This window comes from Nilaparvata lugens, chromosome X (assembly GCF_014356525.2).
Source record: "Nilaparvata lugens isolate BPH chromosome X, ASM1435652v1, whole genome shotgun sequence".
Taxonomy (NCBI): domain Eukaryota; kingdom Metazoa; phylum Arthropoda; class Insecta; order Hemiptera; family Delphacidae; genus Nilaparvata; species Nilaparvata lugens.
Genome location: NC_052518.1, coordinates 94,240,126 through 94,263,909, shown reverse-complemented (window position 1 = coordinate 94,263,909; position 23,784 = coordinate 94,240,126). Strand labels below are relative to the sequence as shown.

At 33.2% G+C, this 23,784-nt stretch overlaps 1 protein-coding gene across 1 annotated transcript in view; it reads left to right on the top strand.

The window, feature by feature from the left end:
- Positions 1-19,981, top strand: part of LOC111044748 (synaptic vesicle 2-related protein) — a 32,809-nt gene extending 12,828 nt beyond the window's left edge. The window contains exons 7-13 of the mRNA XM_039442727.1: positions 3,424-3,549; positions 7,076-7,284; positions 7,736-7,923; positions 10,542-10,653; positions 12,925-13,009; positions 14,106-14,195; positions 19,636-19,981. Coding sequence (XP_039298661.1) covers positions 3,424-3,549; positions 7,076-7,284; positions 7,736-7,923; positions 10,542-10,653; positions 12,925-13,009; positions 14,106-14,195; positions 19,636-19,782 — 957 coding nt within the window. The 3' untranslated portion in view covers positions 19,783-19,981. The remainder of the gene's footprint in view (positions 1-3,423; positions 3,550-7,075; positions 7,285-7,735; positions 7,924-10,541; positions 10,654-12,924; positions 13,010-14,105; positions 14,196-19,635) is intronic.
- The last annotated feature ends 3,803 nt before the right edge of the window (positions 19,982-23,784 follow it).

Genomic DNA, 23,784 nt, shown 5'->3' with positions numbered 1-23,784 from the left:
AATTATTAAGAAATAAAAATCTAAGCACCCTAAATTAGGAAAAGGCTACTTACTTGATATCACTAACAAAAAAATCTGGTGTGGTACACTCACACAACTTTCCTTGCTCATATTCGAAACTACGATCAGACTTTTGTATATGTGTATATATAATTGTTTTCAGAGTACTTTTTCCTTTGTGTAAATTGTGAAATTCAATGATTTTTTTAGTCGTCATTTTTTTAAAGTCGTCAAAACAGCTGTTCTACAGATGAAATATCTCGACTATGTGTTCTTTTTATGAACTGCTCTACCTACCTACCTCATGCACGAGAAGGAGGTTACAAAGTCCATTTCTCAAGGATGGGGTGGACCCCCCATTAGTTTCCCAGAAAGGAGACTCATGCCAGTTAATAGAGCTGATAAATAACTATACAGAGTATGAATTTGAAAAAAATCGGTCAAGTTATTTTGAAAAAATCGTGAAAAACATGGTTTTTTAGTAATTATCCGCCATTTTTCTCAAGAATATTACGGAGCTCCTGCAATTTTCCAAGGAAAAAACTCATGTCATTTGATAGGACTTATGAAGCTACCCATGGCTTGAATTTGAAGAAAATCGTTAGAGCCGTTTTCGAGAAAACCGTGAAAAACCTGGTTTTTGGTCATTATCCGCCATTTTTCTCAAGAATATTACGGAGTTCATGGAATTTTCCCAGAAATGAGACTCATGCCAGTTGATAGTGCTTATGAATATCTATCCATGGTATGAATTTGAAGTAAATCGTTAGAGCAGTTTTCGAGAAAACGGTGAAAAACATGGATTTTTAGTCATTATCCGCCATTTTTCTCAAGAATATTACGGAGCTCCTGAAATTTTCCCAGAAATGAAACTTATGCCAGTTGATAGGGCTTAAAAATAGCTATCCATGGTATAAATTTGAAGAAAATCGTTGGAGCCGTTTTCGAGAAAACCGTGAAAAACATGGTTTTTTAGTCATTTTCCGTCATTTTTCTCAAGAATATTACGGAGCTCCTGAAATTTTCCCAGAAATGAGACTTATGCTAGTTGATAGGGCTTATAAATAGCTATCCATGATATAAATTTGAAGAAAATCGTTAGAGCCATTTTCGAGAAAAACGTGAAAAACATGGTTTTTTAGTAATTATCCGCCATTTTTTCCGCCATCTTGAATTGAATTTTATTGAATTTCTTATTGTCGGGTCCTCATGGTATAGGGACCTTAAGTTTAAAATTTCAAGTCGATCGGTTAATTAGGAATGGAGTTATCGTGTTAACAGACATACACACACACACACATACACACACACACACACACATACACACATACACACACAGACCAATACCCAAAAATCATGTTTTTGGACTCAGGGGACCTTGAAACGTATAGAAAACTTGAAATTGGGGTACCTTAATTTTTTTTGGAAAGCAATACTTTCCTTACCTATGGTAGTAGGGCAAGGAAAGTAAAAAAGGTAGTCATCAATTAATTCAAAAGTATTTAAATTCATCACTAAAATTATTTAATCATTTCATCAATTTCACTGAATCTACACTTTCTAGTAATTTTTTCTATCATTTGTCCATCTGTTGTATATATATTTCACAGAACGCTATTTGAAATCCATCTGCGGGGTTCGAAATTTTACTTCAGATTTCCTGTGCATGATTAACCATGATAGTATTAAAATAATGTTGATAAAAACACAGACAATTTAGGCGCTGTATTTATAAAAAGAAAAATTGTTTAAAACCTTGGTGAATGTACTTAGGCGATCGAACATTGAATGGTGACTTGTGACCTGAAAATTATATTATACAATAATATTTGTAAATAATGATGATAAATTATAATAATGTACGGTACTCTGAAAATTAACTGCTTTTTATCCAATGCTTTGCACTCTTACAACGTAATTGCTTCTTTTTCACAAGAGATTATAATTTAGAATGTTGTTTAAATATTGTAATCCTAATTTAGGTTTTAAGGTTATATATGGATGTATAGCTGACAAAATACTTTGGAGAAAATGTCTTATCATATCAATTTCCATATTTTTGGCAAAATGATTTATTTTCATCGACATTTACAATATTTATAAGACAACGTATTGAATAAATGTATAGGATTCATTTGGAGTGTTGATTAGATCTTTTAGTCTGAAGTGATGTTTTGCTATTGCTGATTTGAAGACTTCAAAACTCTTTGTACACTGTTAGCTTTCTCATAAAGTACTGGACTCCTGAAATATGAATTGAATGATTTCAGCAATTAATTGTCTACAAAAAAACTTGGATTGAAGATAATGCTCGTGTGCACTATTGGAGATAAAGTATCTCGAATAAAAATTCGACTGAGTCACTGTCAAATCTAACAACTGTAGAACTCTAAACTGTAAACCTGAGAACCGTAGGATTTGACGATATATGTGTGTTTTTATTTCATTATCTTGAATAAGCTACTTAACATTGTGCTGATCCCGGAATTTATCTGAAATTGGATTTAGCAATTTTTTATAGATCAAAAAATTCTTCAATATTTCCAAGTATAGTCCGGCCGCAAATGTACTAACGCGGCTGTCCGTGGTCATTTTCTGTTTACAACCAAGGAAGATGTCTTAATTTCTTCGTTAGGACTAGGATAATGAAAAAGGCAATGATGATAAGTCGAAATCATAGGCAAACATCTCGAAAACAAGATGGCCGCGGAAATTTCAGGGCTATGTTGTATCGCTTGTATTTTGATAACGGTTCAAGATATTTTACCAAGTATCATATTTCTGATATTTGTTATATTTCAAATATCTTAAACGGTTATAGAAATACAAGCAATAGGCTACAGCAAACCTTTGATAATTTTGGCAGTCATCTTGTTTACAAGGTGTTTTCCTGTGATTTCGACTTATTATCTTTGCGTTTCCCATTACTATTTTATTTTTTTTATAAATTTAATGATACACAATTATTTTCTTAAATAATAATAATTATACTAGTCCTACTGAAGAAATTGAGACATTATCCTCTTATTTTTTATTAATTTAATGATACATAATTATTTTTTCAAATAATTATACTATATTTTTAATAATTATACTAGTCCTAATGAAGAAATTGGGATATCTTCCACGGTTGTATACCGAAAATGACCATGGAAGTACAACTGTTCCTGCAGTTTTCACGAATCCACTCAATTTTAATTTATCTCAAGGAAAACTTGTTTCATTCATTTTGTTCTCTAAATGAATATAATTTTGTCATATTATTAACACATCCACGATTGAGGTTATTTGAAACAATTATTTTATATAAATTAACTACAATAGTCCCCACCCTTCTACTCATATTTTTATTGACACATTTGTAAATGAGTAGCCCTAGAAGATACTGTTCATCATTAATATGATACTGTTTTTTCTCGACAGTGCTTCTGGGCTTTAGGAGCTTGTTTTGAAGTTTTATTGGCTTTACTTGTGATGCCAACACTAGGATGGCAATGGCTGCTGGCCTTATCCACAGCCCCTCTTCTTGCATTTGCCTGTATTTGTCCGGTAAGTTCTACATACTTATGCATTCATACATGTTACATAAATAAATAAAATTAGTAGAATTGATGGTGATGTTGTGAAATCTCTCCATAATAAGAAAACAAAGATATTGTCAAATTTCACTAGAAATTTATTAAAAACTTTAAAACAGAACCATGGTTTCACGTAGTTAACCAACGCATCATCAGACATATTGACAATATCTTTGTTTTCTTAAAATTAATAAATGTTTATCTCCCCAAAAAACTAAAACTACTGCATCAATTACAGAAAAAATTGCATAGTCTACAATAGTTCGTTTCAGAAATTTCTTATAAATGTGTCTTTTACATGCTTAGTGTTTTCTGTGTGGAAATCGACCTACTCCACTATGGCGTACCATGTTCTAGAGTAGGTTACATCGTTACATCAAAAATAATTATCTGCGATTTTTTTTGTTCACTTTGTAAATCTTCTCAATTCAAGCTCGATTTTTAGAGTTGAAGCAGATATACTCTTTTCTTAAATTCATATTTTGAAATCCAAGCTCAAACGATTTTGCATGTCAAAACTTGGAGTTACATCAAGCAATTCAAGATTAATAAGGAAACGGAAAGTTGTACTGTTGTAATATTATAACAACACATAGCACAAATAAAATTTCTTTTATTGTTGAAACATTGATACAATCTATAACAAAGTCAAAAGTGTAATAAAATTCAATATAAACTATGAAAACAATACAAAAACATCATAAAATATCGTATATGTATAAAAGCCATGTTACATCACATATCCAACAACAATTAATTTCTGTTATAAGGACAACAAGATGAGTTTTTATATTGCTTTTAAAACATTCAAAATCGTCAACCTTAAGACTATTTGGCAAGTGATTATAATATATTTTACCAAAATCAATCAATATAGTCCAGTCAAGGAAGGGTTATAGAGGGAAAAAATTGGAAGACAATTTTTGACCCCGCAGTTCTGTTTAGGAGGTAAACATATCAAAAGACCCCACCCCTACCCCTTGAGCTAAGAGGGTGGGGGTGGTTCAAAGGTACCTTTTTTGATTTCTCGCATATAACACGTAAACTATGTATCTGACGGATATAACTGCCATATACAAATTGTAGCTTACATACTTTCCTACAATATTCATCTCACAACTTTTTTTATATCTTCTCTAGTTTTCGTGATATCCGTTCTTGAAAGTGTGACATTTTTGAAAAAAACACGTTTGCCTCCAATTTTTTTCCATTTTTGCTCTTATAACTTTTTAAAAATCGATGAGAAAAATCCATGCTTATTATGATCTTATAGAGCATTACATCCTCTTCAATTTGATGTATAATTTTACACTTTTACGCATTTCCCTACATCTGTTGCAGCAGATTTGGTGTTGAGTGTGAAAACCCCTGTTTTGCAATAATAGACCAATTAAAAAGGAATTTGGAGGGAATGTTTTGAACACAATTTTTTACTTTGCAGCTTTGTTGAGATTAGTTAGGAGGAGAACATATCAAAAGTCCCCATTCCTAACTCATGTGCTAAGGGGATGAGGGTGGTTTTAAAGTTGTATTTTTCAGCTTTTTGCTTCCACTCTCATATCTTGGGAACAATGCGTTGAACCGACTTAACTAACTATTCCAAAATCAAGCTTGATAAATTCTCTACACGTTTTGTTCAGTGGAATTTTGTGATATTCCCAACAGTTTCCGAGATATTCGCTCTTGAAGGTGTGTAGTTGTTGAAATAACAGTTCAATGTATAGGAATAATCACACTGATTCAGTCTGAGTGAAGAAGCATTTCTTGTATGACGGCTATGAACAGAGCTACTCAAAGCTAAACAGGCTAAGTTTTTCTTATAATTAGTGAAACTTGATGCTGAGAACGACCTGTTTGAGATGGCCAAAGGTTGCTCAAGTCCACTTGAACGCAAACCACTCATAGAAGCATCATTAAAATATAAAATAATACGATCTTGAAGAAAATTCAATTGGGATTTGTATCGAGAATAAGGGAGAGTGTAATATTTAAAAGCACTAAGAAACTGAAGACATCCTTCCTATAGTGAGATTATTTTATATTTGTACAAATACCGAAATACCGGTTGAAATGCTTTTCGTCCTGTATTACCACTTTTCGTTATTTGTGTTCATTATCTTAAATTATTACAACATTTCGAATACGGTTATATGAAAATATTGCCATTTAAAAGTCAAAACCTAACCTCCCTAACATTTCCTTTCACCTCTAAAACATAATTAAGTTAAACATAATATTTCAGGTTATGTTCATCTGATTTTATAGAAATGACAAATTGAAATTTAGCCGACTTGAGGAACTCCTGAATACCATTGAAATGATCGAGGGAAAAATTAAGGCAGACCTCCAGCTATTTCTGATTGGAATTTATACAAAATGTTCGAAATTAAGTTAGGTTTCATTCTCATTCATTACATACTCATTAAGAATATTGATACTGGGAACCTTCAATTACTGTATAGTAATTATATATTAATTTAGATTTATTAGATTTATTTATTTAGATTTAAATCAAAAACTTGATGTAATGTGACAATGGATGAATAAATAAATAAATAAATTGGATGAAAGTAAAAATGGAATTGCACACTATCTCCATAATCGACCTTAAGGCCTCACTCTTCCGAGTATGTTTAGTTGTTTTATTAGGAGTAGTAGGAGTAGTAGTCTACACCCCAATCGGGCTTATACCTAGGGTTGTCCACTTTTATTTCACATTTTTATATCTATCTTTGTTATGTTGTATTATGTTTGTTTGTAAAATAAATGAATTTGTTTGTTTGTAAAATAATCCATAACAAAAACTCTATTTATTTTTAAAAACTGAAGCCAGACAGTAAGCATGTACTCAAAATAATCCAAGTTATTTGTTTATGCTAATCTTGAATGATGTCAAGATTATTTATTACAAAATGGTATAAATCTTCTTCTTTCTTCTAAGAATATTGATGGAATTAATAAAACAATATAAAAACATTTAGTACCCTTTTTATTTAAAATATTTTAAAACTTTAAAATATTTCAACTCCTATTTTCGGCCTCCTTGAAATGCTTTAAAGTTTTAAATATTTATTCATTCATTTATTTATTAATACAAAAAATTATGACATTGGAGGAAAAACTAGTCTGAGCCTGCACTATTTCGCTCCAAAAATTTTGATAAAATGCTAATGTTGTCAATAGGTTAAGGTTATGATGATACAAAATACAAAATTATTATGTAAAATAACTTGGGGAGGATCGACAGGCACAGCCCGTTGTGTATATAACCTTTGGTTATAAAAGGGTACTACATGCTTTTATATTGTTTTTATTAGTTTTAATAAAGTAGCCCATACTAGTGAAGTGATTTTATGATGGTATTATGCTAATTATAAAGTAGTTTGTTGATAATGGCATCATAGCCGAAACATGTTTGAGTAAACAATTTTAAAAAAGGCACGTAGATTTTTATTTTCATTAATAATATGGTATTAATATGAAGTGTTTAATTGCAGTGGCTTCCCGAGAGTGCTCGATATCACGTGGCTTCGGGGCAACCTGACAAAGCATTGGCCACTCTGAAGCAGGTGGCTGCAGATAATCGAAAACCAATGCTGCTAGGCCGACTAGTGGTGGATGACTCTGTATTGGGTGAGCGGGGTAGAGTCAAAGACCTGCTCATCCCACAGTTGCGGAGGACTTCTCTTCTTCTCTGGTTTATTTGGTGGGTTTCTTTATTATTTCCATAGTTAATCTTTCAAAAAAGTTTCAATTAGAAGAACCATGCTCAATCAATCAATTTTTATTCCAATCAACACAATAAAATATACAAAAAAGAAATCAAAACACAAAAAAAATCACAATCAAAAATAAATTTCCAATGAAATACAAAACAGGCTTCATGGCGGGGTGTGCTGAAAAGAAAGAAAGGAGGAAAAATACATAGCCAACTATGGTTATATAAATGAAGCTATAGCAATTAGCAACTAAATTAGCTATCAAGAATTGACGAAGCACTTGTTCTAACTTTTCTGTAACCAAAGAATGTAATTGCTGATAAATAAAATGAATGTGAAAATATCGTAATATAATTTGTGACAATAAACTGGAAAGTCATCATTGTTTTACTTGATGAATCTGATGCTTTTCTTGAATCAATTGAAATTATTTTTCAGGACTGCGTGCGCATTCTGTTACTATGGTGTTGTGCTCATGACTACAGAGTTATTCGAAGTTTCTGAAACTCGTTGCGCTCAAGTGCCCTCTACAAAACCCATTCAAACGACCTGCACAGCTGACTGCAGACAACTCAATACACAGGACTACATGGATTTATTATGGACTACTTTGGCTGAATTCCCTGGTATGCTCATAAATATTGTATTTAATATAATTTAGTTTAATCCAAGTAAATTAATACTGAATGACCGCGAGAAACATGTACATATTAGAAATAAAGAAACTAGTAGTTCTGTGAACAGTGGACCTCACGCAGTTTTCTCATCCACAAGTATCTGATGTCACCTGTTTGCAATGTTAACAAACTCAGTTCACGTTTAAAATTTGAATTTGTATTCCATAAATATAATTCATCCAGTTCCGTGATAATCTTTCCATCTGATGAAAATATTTTTCAAATATTTGAAAATTAATTTTTCAATCAAAATATTTATCATCATTTCTTCAGCATTATTTAGTTCATTTAATTATTTTTAATCACCTATTAAAATTGTATTTTCAAATGTGAGAATATTGATACTGATGGGCACGCATGATAATACAATGACCGCAAAACAAAATATTGAAACCTTGAAAATAAATATTGAAATATTGTATTCACACGGCTTTTCCAGACATCTGTGTAATTTACTTATCAGCTGATTGATTATGAATAATTCTATAGTCTGATTAATCCCATCTTTAGAGTAGATTATATATATAGTGATATGATCGGAGTATGGAGGAATTCCTTTTCCTTTCATATTATTCTTAAAATGCAAAATTAACCTTGTGTGTACATCGACGCGCAGTTGAAAAAGGAATATTCCTGCCAAATCTCATTGAATTCCATCAACGCGTTTGGCCGTAAATGCGTTACATACAGACAGACAAAAGAAAATTCGAGTTGAAACATCACTACGTTCGGTCAATAATATTAATTTTTCAATATACTATTTATTCAACTTGAGTCAAATAGTAGTGAGCATATGCCATTTACTTCATGTAAAGAAAAGTAATTCAGGAAGGTGACGTCCTTTCTCCTTGAGGCAATTCTCTATTATGTCCAGGAAGCTCTCCCTGATTACAAGATTTTTGGAAATGTGCACTGGCCTCCTCGATCTCCGGACCTTAACATTAGTGATTTTTATTTATGGGGACCTTAGACCAGTTATAGAATAGACACGCTGGAAAGTCTAGCCTCTGAAGCCAACATCTACTGCCAAATCCACCCATCTTGACGTCACAACCAAGCTAACAACAATGTAAGTTAAACACCACAAACACTTACACAACAAACTCAAAAAAGTTTTCTATAATTTCTTTACGATGCGTGACGTCACTGTTGTGACGTCAAGATGGGTGGATTTGGCAGTAGATGTTGGCTTCATCGACTTTCAGTATGAATATACAATGAGCCGTGTCTATTCTATAACTGGTCTAAGGTGGGGACATTTTGAAGAGCAAGTTTATCGACATAGATCCCGTACTTTAGATGACTTGAAAGCGGCGATACGTACTGAGCTGGCGTTGATCACTGATGATACACTGCAACGAGTGCGGGAGAGCTTCCTGCACAGAATAGGAAATTGCCTCAGGGGAGAATGACGTCACTCTCATGACATAATTTTTTGTGTGTGAATTAAATGACATATACTCACAACTATTTTACTCAAGTTGAACTATTGTCTTGAAAAATTGGTATTCATTAATTCATTCTTTATTCATTTATACAATGAGTACATTATCAAAATGATTAGGGAGATTAAAAATAAGGTAACCTTGTGCTATTCCTCTCCCAAATTTAGATAACACATATTGTTTTTTATTTTTAAAATGTGAATGTTTCTCGTGGTCTCTCTGTATAATTGACACTGCATTGTCAAACAAGATTCATTTCTATCTTTCCATCTATAGAAATGAATTGAATAATTACTGAGTTGTATAGATACCTATTTATCGAAATTGGCAGAATGCTTGCTGTCATGTTTAATGCTCTACTTACACTGGTGCTACTCAAATCGCGATGTGGCTTGATACTTGGTCACTCGGCGACGCAGCATAGGTTTACAAAAACGGCGAGCTCAGTCTTGGCGATTCCAGGCGGGTTATCTATCTGCTTCGAAGTCTCAAAGAGTGTGTACCCAAAAAAACTTGAGGATGTACTACTTGGCCTTGATGTATAGATTGTATGGGGTTGTGCCCCTAACAAATAAGCCTCCAACTAACCAAACTTGTTATGTTATCAAAAATATCCGGGTTGGGCTTTCATTTTTATATGAAGCGCGTAAAATTGTCCAATTGAAATCCATTTTAAAATGTTATATCCTCAATGTCACAATTCTACCTAGAACGCCCCCTAGTTCTCATTGTAAAAAATGATAATTCTCTGCTTTATTATTCCAGTTAAAACAATAACATCCAGTTCCTCGACTTGTAATTCTATTCAGCTGGTGAAGATGTCTTATTCTGGTTATACCGTAATATTCAAATTATCTGTAAGCCTTAATAAGTATAAAAATGAATAAATGTTAATTCTAGCAATAGTGTTCCTCCTATTGTCTTTTTCTTCCTAATTTTCAGTGATAAATAGTTTCAAAGAATAAGAAACTGATGTTGTTAATACAATTTTAGTGGTATTGAAAACATCAGTGTCTCATTCCAATTATTACGGAGTAATATCACAACATCCCATAAACAATCAAATGATGCATAATTCAAAATTCAATCATAATTATAATAATTATTATTGTGACCTTTCAGGAATTTTTGCAACGATTTTCGTGATTGAACGCTTTGGACGAAAGCATACTATGGCTGTGCAATTCGTGATATTTTCTGGCAGTGTTGGATTTCTTTTCATTTGTACTAAAAAGTGAGTATCCCCCATACAGTTTATTCTATCTACATCGCCAATTTTATTGCAAAACTATTAATATATTTTGTTTTTGGTTTAGAATTCCTTCATGGAAAATTTATCTAGTCTGCTACTTTTTTCATCCAATTGAGCATTGTATATCAATCAATTCGAACCGAGGGTCTTTCAGCAGCTGCTAATATAGACTTTATAACCAGGTTGCACGTTCGACTATCAGATTAATTGTGATTAAATGACCAGAGGGCCTCTCTTCAAAGATTGGTAATTGACTTTTTGTGTAGTTGAGAAGTTGATATTGTGCTAATTATTCATAATAAATAAAAAGACTAAGAAATTTTCAAAAACCACAGATTATATTAAAAGTAGAAAGACCGGTTTCGGTTGTTACACCATTGTCAATCTCTGAGTTGACAAAGACCGAAACCGGTCTTTCTACTTTTAATAAAATCTGTGGTTTTTGAAAATTTCTTAGTCTTTTTATTTAATTTGGTAATTGACCTTGGGCTACTCTCTAACGTTTGCTTTTGGGGTAAAAATTAGCTACGCTCGGCCAGTCAGTGTTCACACCTGTTTTAGACTTGATTTCTGTTAATCAATTTTGTCAGCTATCTGTGCTGTGTTAAGATGCAGCTACTAGCTACCTAGCGTATGCGCGACGGCCACTAGAACTGAATGCCACCTTAACACACAACACAAAAACTAACATCACCATATCGCATTGAGAAATATGAATACATTTCTTAAAACCAAGGTTTATTTCAAGATCTATCACAGTTCTTTGAATAAAATTGAGACTATAATAATGTGGTTTTGTTTGTGGCTAATGTTGAATGGTGGATTCTATTCCATAAAGGAATACATGGATAATTATTATTTCAATAATAAATGAATAAATGAATAAATGAATAAATGAATTTATTTCCTTCTTGAGAGACATAGTAAAAACACAAACAGAATCTTGGAAATTAACTGATCACGTTATCCAGTTATTGTGATCAGTGTGTAATACATAATATTAAATTTATAAAACAACAATAGTTTGAGTCTAGTCTAGCATAATAAACTTGAATAGTCGTCAGTACTACCTGCAGCGTGTAAACATCTTGTCTAATACACCATGGATAATATGATCATTATTAGGATTTGCAATATTATAATCAGTTAATATCAACAAAGTAAACAAAGTAGGTAATATATAAACATAAGATAATAGAACAGAATAGGCATATAAACGGATAAGTTATCTCAATACAGTTCTCAAGGTCGATGTATCATTCAATTCAAATAGCCAATGTATGAGTTTTTTACAATATTTAGTGTAAGAAGCACATATTTTAATATTAAGTGGTAATTTATTAAATAAATAGGGCCCTATAAACAAACAAGAATTTCTAAAAATACATTTTTTAACTTTAGGGGTACGGTACAGAATCCTATCATTACTTCTCATATTGTAATACAGGTTTTCAATTCCACAATTTCCACTTATTAAATAAAACATTTTTAGAACCTTAAAAATATAAAGATTTTGAATAGGCATGATTTTCAAATTGCAATATAAGGGGAAAGAGCTTTCTCTTTTTCTTTTATGTAATATTAATCTAATAATATGATTTTGTGATATTCGCAATCTATTTATGAAAGTTATGAATGTTCCACCCCAACATATCAAACCGTACTGGAGCCGAGAATGAATCAAAGCATAATATAATGATTTCATCAGAGTTTGATCACATAAATTTCTGAGATAATAGAATTTCCTTATTGATCTTCTAATGTCACCATGTAAAATCTGAATGTGTTTTTTCCAAGACATTTTTTCATCAAATGTTAGTCCTAAATATTTAAAAGAGTCAACTCTTTCAATTTCTTCGCAGCTGCAGTCTTCTATATTGTGTACTTATCAAATAATAGCTGTGGTTGATAACTTATTGTACTTTGTGATATTGATCATTTTCATGGATTTTATTTGTTTTTATCATTGACGTTTGCCATATTTAAACGTAATTGTACAGCTTTTTATGCAATAAAAATATTTATTTATTACTTGAAATGTGATCAGATCAATACAATGCGATCCAAACTTAGCTCTAATGTGATATCGATTGATTAGTTGTTTTGACGTTGCTATAAAATTCCATGTTTTTGAAAATAAATTATTTACTGTACTTATTTATGTATATTATTGGAAGCAATTTCACTGAATCTATGTCGCGTTAGTTTATTTTAAATCATTTTATTCTATTGATAATTTTAATTTTGTTTCAGCCGTGCTTTTCTAACTGTAACCTTGTTCCTGGCTAGAGGAATAATTGCTGGTGTCTTCCAGGCTGCATATGTCTATACTCCAGAGGTAAGTAACTTTTGCCATTCATGTTTCCTGTATAGGGCTACCGGTACTTATATTGCTAATATAAAACTGCAATCATCAGTTCCCTTTCATATTTTATTAGAGCATAAAATGTATATTTCGACTCATGAGAGCATTTTTCAAACAAGTTTCGTTTAAAATCCATTTTCAAATAAGTTTCGTTTAAAATCCATTTTCAAATAAGTTGCGTTTGAAAGCCATTTTCTAATAAGTTGCGTTTGAAACCCATTTTCGAATAAGTTGGATTTGAAACCCATTTCCAAATGAGTTGAAACATGCATGTTATGCTTTAAAAAAATATAAAAGGTTAGCCTACTGATGATTCTTAACCTATTTCAACATTCTCCATTCCACGGAAAATGGTGAGCCACCAGATTGGCTGATCTGCAATTATTATCAGCCTGTTATGAAACATGATAAGTGACTGGCTATCAATAATTAGACCGGTCACCAAATTCGAATCAACAAAAAATGAGTAAAGAAAACTTGATAACACAATAATTTAACAGAAGCGAAAATTGGCAATGTGGAGTGTACTATACAGTTTGAACTCTTCAATTCAATTTAATTATTTCACCGAAAAACACAAAAAACAATACAAAGATGTGACAATTATAAAAAAACAATAATTTAGTATTCTAAATATCTATGTCAACTATTTGTAAAATACCATTTCATCAATATCATATCAATATCATCTTCATTTATACTCTGTCCAAACAGGCATGAGTTCTGAAGGATTAGGCCGACCCTCCTACTACTCACACACACAAGCGCAGTCTCCTTTTGTGTGTGTGAGTAAAGGGACGATCTGCCTACCTGTATATACGTAGTATACTTAGTATATCAATGGCACAGGTAGGCCGGGAGTGTGTGCCTGCGCGTGGGGGAGCGAGGGTCGGCTTAATCTTTCAGGGCTCATGGCAGTTTTTACAGGCTATATATATTCATTCTTCGAGTTCATGTTTTATCATAGCATAAACAATCATAGATTGTTTGGTTCTATCATACGTTCGTATAAATAAAATCGGTTTTATTAATTATAATACCTACGTTACCTATTGTTTATTGGTTTCAGGTTTATCCGACTCCACTAAGATCAGTAGGGGTTGGCACCTGCAGCGCAATGGCTCGCTTTGGAGCCATGGTCACGCCCTATATTGCTCAGGTACATCCTCAATAAAATCAATTTATCAGCTATGGCTCCAACTAATATTGCTCAATTATCATGCGAGCCTTGCTACATATTTGTTACTCTGCTTCATTCAATAAATAAATAAGTACCGGGTGACCCAGAATAACTGGAACATTTAAAAACGCCATAAAACATTAGTGGGAAGGGCAAAAATTATTTTATTCAAACTAATATAAAATTCAAGACTTGCCATTTGATTTGTAAATTATTATTAGCATCTATCACTTTTTGACAATTACTTCTTCAAGATGGCTTCCTCCTGCACGAATACACTTTTGAAATCAGTGTTGAAATTCCTGAATGATTACTGCAACATTTCAGCTAGGATATTGTTAATTTCATTTTAAATTTATTGTCTGTTATGATTCAACAACAGTTATTGGTCAAGTTTCCAAAACGTTTGATTTGAGATAGCTCCACCATCAGAAAATCGCAGGTGGACAGATCATGGGACCAGGAAACGCAGATGTTGCAGCGATCAATGAGGAATCGTCAACACAGATTTCAAGAGTGTATTCGTTAAGGAGGAAGCCATCTTAAAGAAGTCATTGTCAAGAAGTGATAGATGTTATTAAAAATTCTGAAATGGCAAGTCTTGAACTTTACATTAGTTTGAAATCATTTTTGCCCTTCCTACTAATGTGTTATGGCGTTTTTAAAAGTTCCCGTTATTCTGTGTCACTCTGTATTAAACCTTTATTTCTGCCACACAATCAGCGAATGAGAAAACAAAAACTAATAGCTTAATACGTATTGCGCTCTACAGAGTGTTTCAAAAAGGACTCCACTACTTTGAAAATTTATAAAAAAATTCATTAAACAAGGTACAGGGCTGGTTGTGGTGTTGATTTAAAGAAGAATAGTTTAAGTTTTGTAGTATTGACTCATGTAGTCCACTAGTGCCTAATCGCGCCGCACAAGCGCTAGTGACAGTTACGTTAGAGATGGCTGCCTTCACTTGACCGGAGCGTGCTAGTTGTGTGTTTTGGTTTAAATAACCGCAGTCTACGACAACAGTTCAGCGATGTTTTCGTACCAATGGATTTGCCGTGATGCACCAATTGCATGCAACGATATTCGGAAAATTTATACCCTGGATAGCTACTTATAAGCATTTTCAACTGACATGAGTCTTATTTCTGGGAAAATTGCAGGAGCTCTGTAATATTCTTGAGAAAAATGGATTTTTTTAAATTTCTATGACGATTTTCTCAAAAATGACGACCGATTTTTTTCAAATTCATACTCTTTATAGTTACTTATCAACTTCATCAACTGTCATGAGTCTCCTTCCTGGGAAACTAACAGGGGGTCCACCCCATCCTTGAAAAATTGACCTCCTTCTCGTGCATGAGGTAGATAGGAAGAGCAGTTTATTCAAATGAACACATAGTCGAGATTTTTCATCTGTAGAATAGCTGCTTCGACGACTTTTAGAAAAATTTCAAAATTTACACAAAGGAAAATGTACTCTGAAAACAATATTATATTATATAATTCAGTATGATGGTAGTTTTAAATAGGTAGCCGCCAATCGTCATTATGTTATTCACCTAAATCATTCTCTTTCAAGAATGAGGCTTACAGTTTAATGAACAAGGAAAGTTGTGTGAGTGTACCACACCTGATTTTTTTCTTCTTGAGTTTCATAAAAGATAATATGGTGTAAGTACCTTCTTTGCCGACTATTCTAGCTAAACTTAGAGCAAGAATTTACGCTGCTGCTGAGCAAGTTACACCTGAAATGCTAGTGCGAGTCTGGGAAGAAATCGACTATCGATGAGATGTCTGCAGAATAACCTTCAAAGTTGTGAAGTCTACGTAATCCTACTTCCAGGTCAAAGTGGGCTTCTATAACTGCTGGTATTCCTCAGGGATAAATTTTGGGCACATCGTTGTTTATGATATATGCGAATGATCTATCAACTTGCTCAAATAGACCAGTTTTTCAATATGCAGATGATACTTCATTCATGATCTCAGATGCCATTATTGAAGATATTTCTCAAAAAATCCAAACGAATTGATCAACATACAGGCTTGATTTTCAGTCAATAGACTGTCAATGGATCCAAACAAAACAACAAATATGTCCTTCAGATAACAACGTGATAATACAACATTTATATGTATAAATATTCTTATAACATAATATAATTCGAATATAACATATTATAATTCTATAATTCCTTTTTCTAATTTTAGTCTAATTCTTTCCTGATTTTTAATTTTAAATCTCCTCTTTTCTATCAATTAATTATCTACACCTTCCCTTATCCATAACCCACTCAAATTTGAAATCTCCCGCTTGTAACCCATAATAGCCCCCCTAAATACCACCATAATATCCCCTCAATCTGTACTCCTTTTCCCTCCATCCGTCTGTACCGCGTACTCTGTGGTCTCTACTGCTTCATTTGTCTCTCCGTGTGTGCTCTGTGGTCATGGCCGTTGGGAGTTAGAACTGCACGACGAATCAGCACCACTCTCTGCACGGTCGAGAAAGATAGCCCAGCTATCGAAATATTCCGATTTTAATGGTAAGTTTCTAAAGGCCAGTTGCACGTACGTCTGTTGAATATGGACATTAACGGCGATTAACAAATCAGCGTTAGTTTTACGGATTCATTTCTGTTCCACAAAGATCGGTTAGTTTTTAATCCCGATTAAGTTTTCCGGTTAACCAACCAATATTTTAACGGTTTCACTATCCGGCAACACTGTACTTTAACCGACAGATGTTATTATTCTGAACAAATGGCACAAAATTGAGGTTATTTTATTGAAGCGGTGACCATTCATCACGCATGCCCCATAAAAATGTTCTGTCTGTCGCCAGTGTCAAGTGCTATCTGCAGACGAATCAGATCCAAAACTAATCTCAAAAATCAGAATTCAATTTTGAATGCTAATATCAGCTAAATACACTTCTCTATTTCATTTATGGATGAAATTCATTCATATATTCAGCTCATACCCAAAAAGTAATTGGAAGACAGCTGTCAGTAGGTACCTAATCGGCGTTAGTTGGATTTCATTCCCCGTGAATGGCCTGTTAAAAATCGTTTACGTCGATTAGTTTAACTGGCGTTATTTTTCGATTTTTACCTTTGTGCAACCAAATTTTCTTCATTTCAGCTAATCGCCGTTAAAATGGTGCCAACTAATCATAATTAAAATGTCTACGCCGGTTTGTTTAATCGGCGTTATAGCTTGAAATTTCTGTTTTGTGCAACCAAAATGCATCGGTTAGCGCTAATCTCGATTAAATTATAGCATTTTATCGTGATTAAACTTTAACCGACGTACTTGGAACTGGTGTTAAGTGTTCTTTATCTACCTATGTCGTCTGTTATTTTATAACATAATATGTATATAACATTTTTCATGTTCTTTCAACGTTATATCGACTGAAAGTAACATTGACCTGAATCACAATCAGTTGAAAAGATTGTGGAAGATGTGGGTTATGTGGAGTTCCTAGGTGTGCTGCTAGACAGAAACTTGTAATGAGTGGAGCACACTGATAGACTATGTAAAAAAACTGAGCTCTGGCTGCTCTTTACTGCGGATGCTTAGAGGAACAATGGCCCATATGAATAAAACCAGAGCAAATGCTCATGGAGCATAAGGTTTTGCTCATGAGCAAAAGGTAGAAGCAAAAGCATTTGCTCATTTTTATATGAATAAGCTTTACCTTTTACTCTTACCTTATGCTCCTGAACTCTGGAGCAAATGCTCAACTTTATTCATATGGTCCAATAAGTTTCAAGTCACTGCCAAGTGTATATTATGTATTTTTTCCCCAATTCCTGAAGTATAGTATAATTGTCTAAGAGAATTCATCTACAGCTGAAAAGGTCTTTGGAGTTAAAAAGATAGCGGTCAGCGTTATTCAATAAGCCCCCAAGATATAGCTGTCGCGAACTTTCTAGGAGGGGAAATCTTCTCACCTTGACCTTTCTATACATACGTGTATATACTAAGAAAAATATAAATACCTTAGACCGGTATGGAGACACATAATTATCACTTACATTCGCAACTCTATAGTGAGGTCCACGTTTTAATGGCAGTGAAGAAAGATAGTAGACCAACGTTGCCGATCCTCTGTCTTGTCAATGCCTTCTATAGACGTTAGCTGATACAGGTTTATTGATGTAATATCAACTGTTCTTTATCGTTTAAAATAATCAATTATATTTTATCAAGCAAGAAATATATTTTTCAATAATTTCATAATGAATGTTCATGATTGATCAATTCTACATTGTTAAAAGACGATCTGGCAACAGAGCTAATCGAGAAAGAGACAGTGCTATCTGCTTTGTTGAATGATAGACAAGGATAGCAATACCATTGCTAATTGAACACTGCCATTATAACGTGGACCTCACTATAATAATATGCTATCGACTGTATCACACAGAAACACTTCATTAGAGAAACCTTCTCAGTTTAGCGGGCCAAAAATATATAATTATCTGCCAAATAATCTGAAAGATATGGAAGACATTAAAAATTCAAAAATAATCTGAAGGATGTGGAAGACATTGAAAATTAAAAATTAATCTCAGAGATTGGCTGGTAATTAGACCGTTTTTTACTTTGGATGAGTTTTATAATAGAGCTGCTGAACTGTGTGTGATTGAGTTAAATGGTGAAGTGATAGTAGATCTACTCAACTTGTGCTGTTGTGTAATTGTTAATTTCATTCTCTGTTCATTTTATTATTTTCTTTACCTATTAATGTTGACCCATCCTCTATCCATTTTTTGGATGTTTCCGAATATGATTGAAACTAACTAACGTTATTAAAACAAAACGTAATAAAACAAAAGTTTCAAAACTAAAGAAGTTGTGAAATGAATCAGCTGTTAATACTTCTTATTGGTTGCCAATGCCATCTATAGGAAGCGGACGAGAAGGCCATAAAACAAACGTAAAACCTACTTACTCTTCGTGCGTGGTAATGAAACGCTACCTAAAATACACAGAAACTTGAAGTTCAACTGAAAATTGTAAACAGAAAACTGAAAATTCTGTCCTCTTCGTGCGCAATGAAGAAACTCCACCTAGAATGCACATTAACTGGAAGTTATTGAAAAATTACGGTACTGACCTTAACTTTATTGGTCGCAAATCGTTCGAGGTCAGCTATTTTCATGTACAACTTTTTGTATAGCCGCATCTTTCTTATCTCGAAGTAGGCCCGGAGTTATATTTTTTCTTTGAAGTGTGGCAAAAAATATGTTAATATGGATCGTTTTGTGCGTTGTACACTTTTTGAAACATTTATATATATATATATAATATATATATATATATATTATATATATATATATATATATTTATTTATTTATTTATTTATTTATTAACTTATTTATTTATTCATTTATTTATTTATTTATAGGTTCTGATGCAGTCGTCTCTAGTAGTGGCTATGACCGTGTATGGGGTTTCAGCCCTTTTGGCGGCATGTGCCTGTTTCTTCCTACCTATAGAAACCAAAGGCAAGGAAATGAAGGAATCTGTCACACCTCCTGGTCAAATTAGATAGCAACCAAATAATTCTTGATAATTATTTCAATCTGACTAAATGACAGACTATATTTTTCATAATCGACATATTTACTTAATGATATATCATATAAGATTATAACTTTGTACATATATTTAAGAAAAATTGTGGTAAATTATTCATTTATTTATGTATTACTATCAAAAAATATTTTATAAAATAAAACAAATATAAATTATGTTTTGGTTTTATTGATAATAATCGACCCATAATCACGTATCTAGAGGCCCCCATCCATGGTTAAACAAGTCTGTCACAAACAATGGGTGTCATTCATATTGTCTGGTGTTTCAAGTTTGCCAGTTTTCCAACTTTTCGTTATTTGTTGCTATTATTCTAAATTATCAAAACATTTCGAATAATATTAACTTATTACCATTTAAAATCCAACACCTAACCTTTCCTTTCACCTTTAAAACATAATTAAACTGAACCTTTAAGATTAAGTTCATCTTATTTTATACATTACACAATTTGAGATCTGGCAGATCTGAGGAACTCTCCCTGCAAATTAGTACCCACTTATATCATCAGCCTCAAAAATAAACATATGGTGATTATGATGTAAAATTAGTGTTTATATTGGGCCATGTGAATAAAGTAGAGCATTTGCTTATACTTCTAAAATATGGAGCATTTGCTTCATTTTCTATGAATAAACGTGAGCAAAACTTTTTGCTCATACTCATCGAAAAAATAGTTTGAGCATTTGCTCAAGAGTAAAAGCTTATACTCAAAACTTTATGAATAAACTAGAGCATTTTCTCAACTTTTGAAGCAAATGCTTCAAAAAAGGTGAGTCTAGTCTAGAGCAGCTTATCACCTTTTGCTCATAGTAAAATGGCTCAACTACATCGTATGAGAAAGAGGAAACTATACCAGATACGATCACAACCAATAGTTGAGAACTATAAAACTCTTATCAGATTCAACCATGATATATATCACCATTATCCCTACAAAAGAATAAATACAAAAGATAGCCATCACAAAATAGGAAATAGGCATTTAAGAAGATGAGAGTGTGGACGATTATAAGAAGGCTTTTGATATTAGAAGAATATGCTGAAGATTATTATAGAGATGACATTTTTTCACGCTATTATTTCAAAAATTCAAAATTCTAAACTCAACTAACCTAAAACTCCATTCATAATAATAAAAAACAGAGCAGACGACGCAAACACAAGCGGTGCACCCTATTTGCATATTTAGCGCTTCCGTGAGCTATAAAAACAAACTAAGGCTACAAAAGCAATCAGCTGATGAAAAATCTCTAAAATACGTGAGCATTTGCTTCAGAGTTCAGGAGCATAAGGTAAAGCTTATTCATATAAAAATGAGCAAATGCTTTTGCTTTTACCTTTTGCTCATGAGCAAAACCTTATGCTTCATGCTCTTGCTCATGAGCATTTGCTCTGGTTTAATTCATATGGGCCATTAATTGTGGGTCAGATGTTATAAGAAGGTATTATTTGCACAAACTTGTTTGGCCGTGGATGGGGGTCTTGACTTAACACCAATGACAAACAACAAACTGTTGGAAAGATTTCCGGAATCATTACAACCACTGGAATTCTCTAAAACCTAATAGTAATATTCGTACGGCTTTTATTGGTGAGGAGTCCCTGACGGAAGTTCCACCTCGCCTGAATTTATCATTAAAGCCGTCAATGAACCTTACGAATGTCAAACTCCAGATGGGACCGACAGTTTTACGTGCCCATCCGATAGCACGGGAGTGACCTGGTCAAAAAAGTTTGCTGATGAGCGGATTTGAACCGGGGATCTCTAGGCTACTACGCAGGCACTCTATTCACTAGACCACGGATCACTCCTAAAATCACTTCTACAAACTAAAATTGGATGATACAATACGAAGGGACTAGAAGACAGCAGTGGAGTGAAGAGTGGTCCCTGGTTATCAGTGATGCATATCAAAAGAGCTTAGGGTAAACTAGCCCACGTTGGGACACTTCAACTTGTAGGAAATCAGTGAGTGTTAGGTTGCCAACGACTGAGTTGTTTTATCAGCTGTTCATAGCCTTATATCAAGACATAATAATTTCAGCTGTAGCACCAGTCGTTATTAAGAAAAAATTGAAAACATTTTTGTAGCCTCAAAGTTTTTTTTTAGAAGAATTTCAATTTTTACTCTAAAAATCCACCATTCATGGAAAGTATCACAGTTAATATGCCTTCTGTATTATTTTATGAATATTTTGACTTATAGAAAATTATTGTACTCTTATTTTTAATCCATTTATTCTGTCTAAAACAAAGCCATGACCATCTGCCCACCTTGGGACAGCCCACATTGGGACACTGAAATCATGATAATAGGCTCATATTATAACGATGATCATTGCTTCTGAATCTTATTTTACTTAGAGCAGGCTACATATCAATGAAATAAATATGATATATGATTAAAGCCTGTAATTTAGCTTCAGAGGTAGCCTAATTCAAACACACTTTGAGATTTTAAAATTTTCGAAAAAAATTCAAATAATCCATTTATACTTTAAATATCTATAATGAAATGTAGATTCTTATATATTTCAAAATCAACAAGAATAATGAATTGCTTATTTTTAATTCAATTATCCAACCTGGGCAAGGGATTTCCCATCGTGGGCCGATCTTAAGCCCAGGTTTGGACACTTCCGAAAAAATTGTTTTTGCAATAAAAAATCAATGCAGTTGCCATCCTCAAGCATAAAATAGTAAGCAAATACAATAAATTTAAAAAAAATAATTTTTTTTGTCAAAGTTATAGGTGTTTGAATTTTGGTGTCTTAACGTGGGCTAGTTCACCCTACACAATATATAGAATAATTATTTATTTTCCAATGACAGATACAAGTTATCAACAAGCATTGTCATTATTAACACTATCATTCAGAAATTATTACAACTAGAATTGGGTAGAATTCGGTAAATGAAACTATAATTTGAATGTTATGAAATAGTTGATATTTATTTCCAGCATTATAAATTTACAAACTATACCAGTATCAACTCAATGTACAAGGTAAACGTTTTTCAACATTTCACACAATGTGTCATGAAAGTACAAGTTGCGCCAGAGAAACTAACTTTTTTGAGATGTCAATAAAAACAAAAGTACTCTAGATATTGTTTTAATCTTTTTTTTATATGGAAATACAAAATCTCAAATAAATTTATGCAGTCTTGGAAATTACATCAGATCAATGGCGACCCCCATTGCGATTTTTAAGGTTTGTATCCACTCGTTGCAGTTGGTATCAATCGGTATGTTGGCAATAGCATCGCGAATGTTGTTCTTGAGGTGTGCTATAGTCCGTGGTCGATCGACGTAATCCAGGGATTTCAAATAACCCCATAAAAAAGTCTCAATGAGGGAAACGCAGGTGGAAATGAGCCTCGTCACTGAAAAAAATGACCGCGTTTTCAGGCAGGTTGTCAATCAGCATATCACATGCATTTTGACGGGCAACAAAATCGCGTTTAGTCAATTCTTGAACAACAGCCAATTCATTTGGATGAAATTGAAGGTCTTCATGGGTAATTCGTTGAACAGTGGAATCATAAATTCCCATAGCAGCTGCGTGTTTGCGAGCCGAACGCTGGGGAGAACGCATAACTGACTGCCTCACTTTCTATATTTTCTGGAGTTCTAATGGGTCGATAAAGTTCATTTCTGGGTTTAGCGACACTTCCACATTCCCGAAATGATTTAACCCACGATAGGGGGCCAGGAACGAATCTGTAAGGAGGAATTTCAAATCGAGCGCGGAAGGCACGTTGCGTAACAAGAACAAGTGACCGACCATTAGAAAAGAAGCTCTCAACTGCGAAGGCCCGCTGCTCTCTTGACAAGAGCATGATGACTTATTATTTGAGGGAGGATAAATTTGAGAAGATCCTCCTCCAGATGCGCCCCCTCATGCACCTCTACACGACCAATCCACCGCGCGGGATTTTTTTCAAATAAGT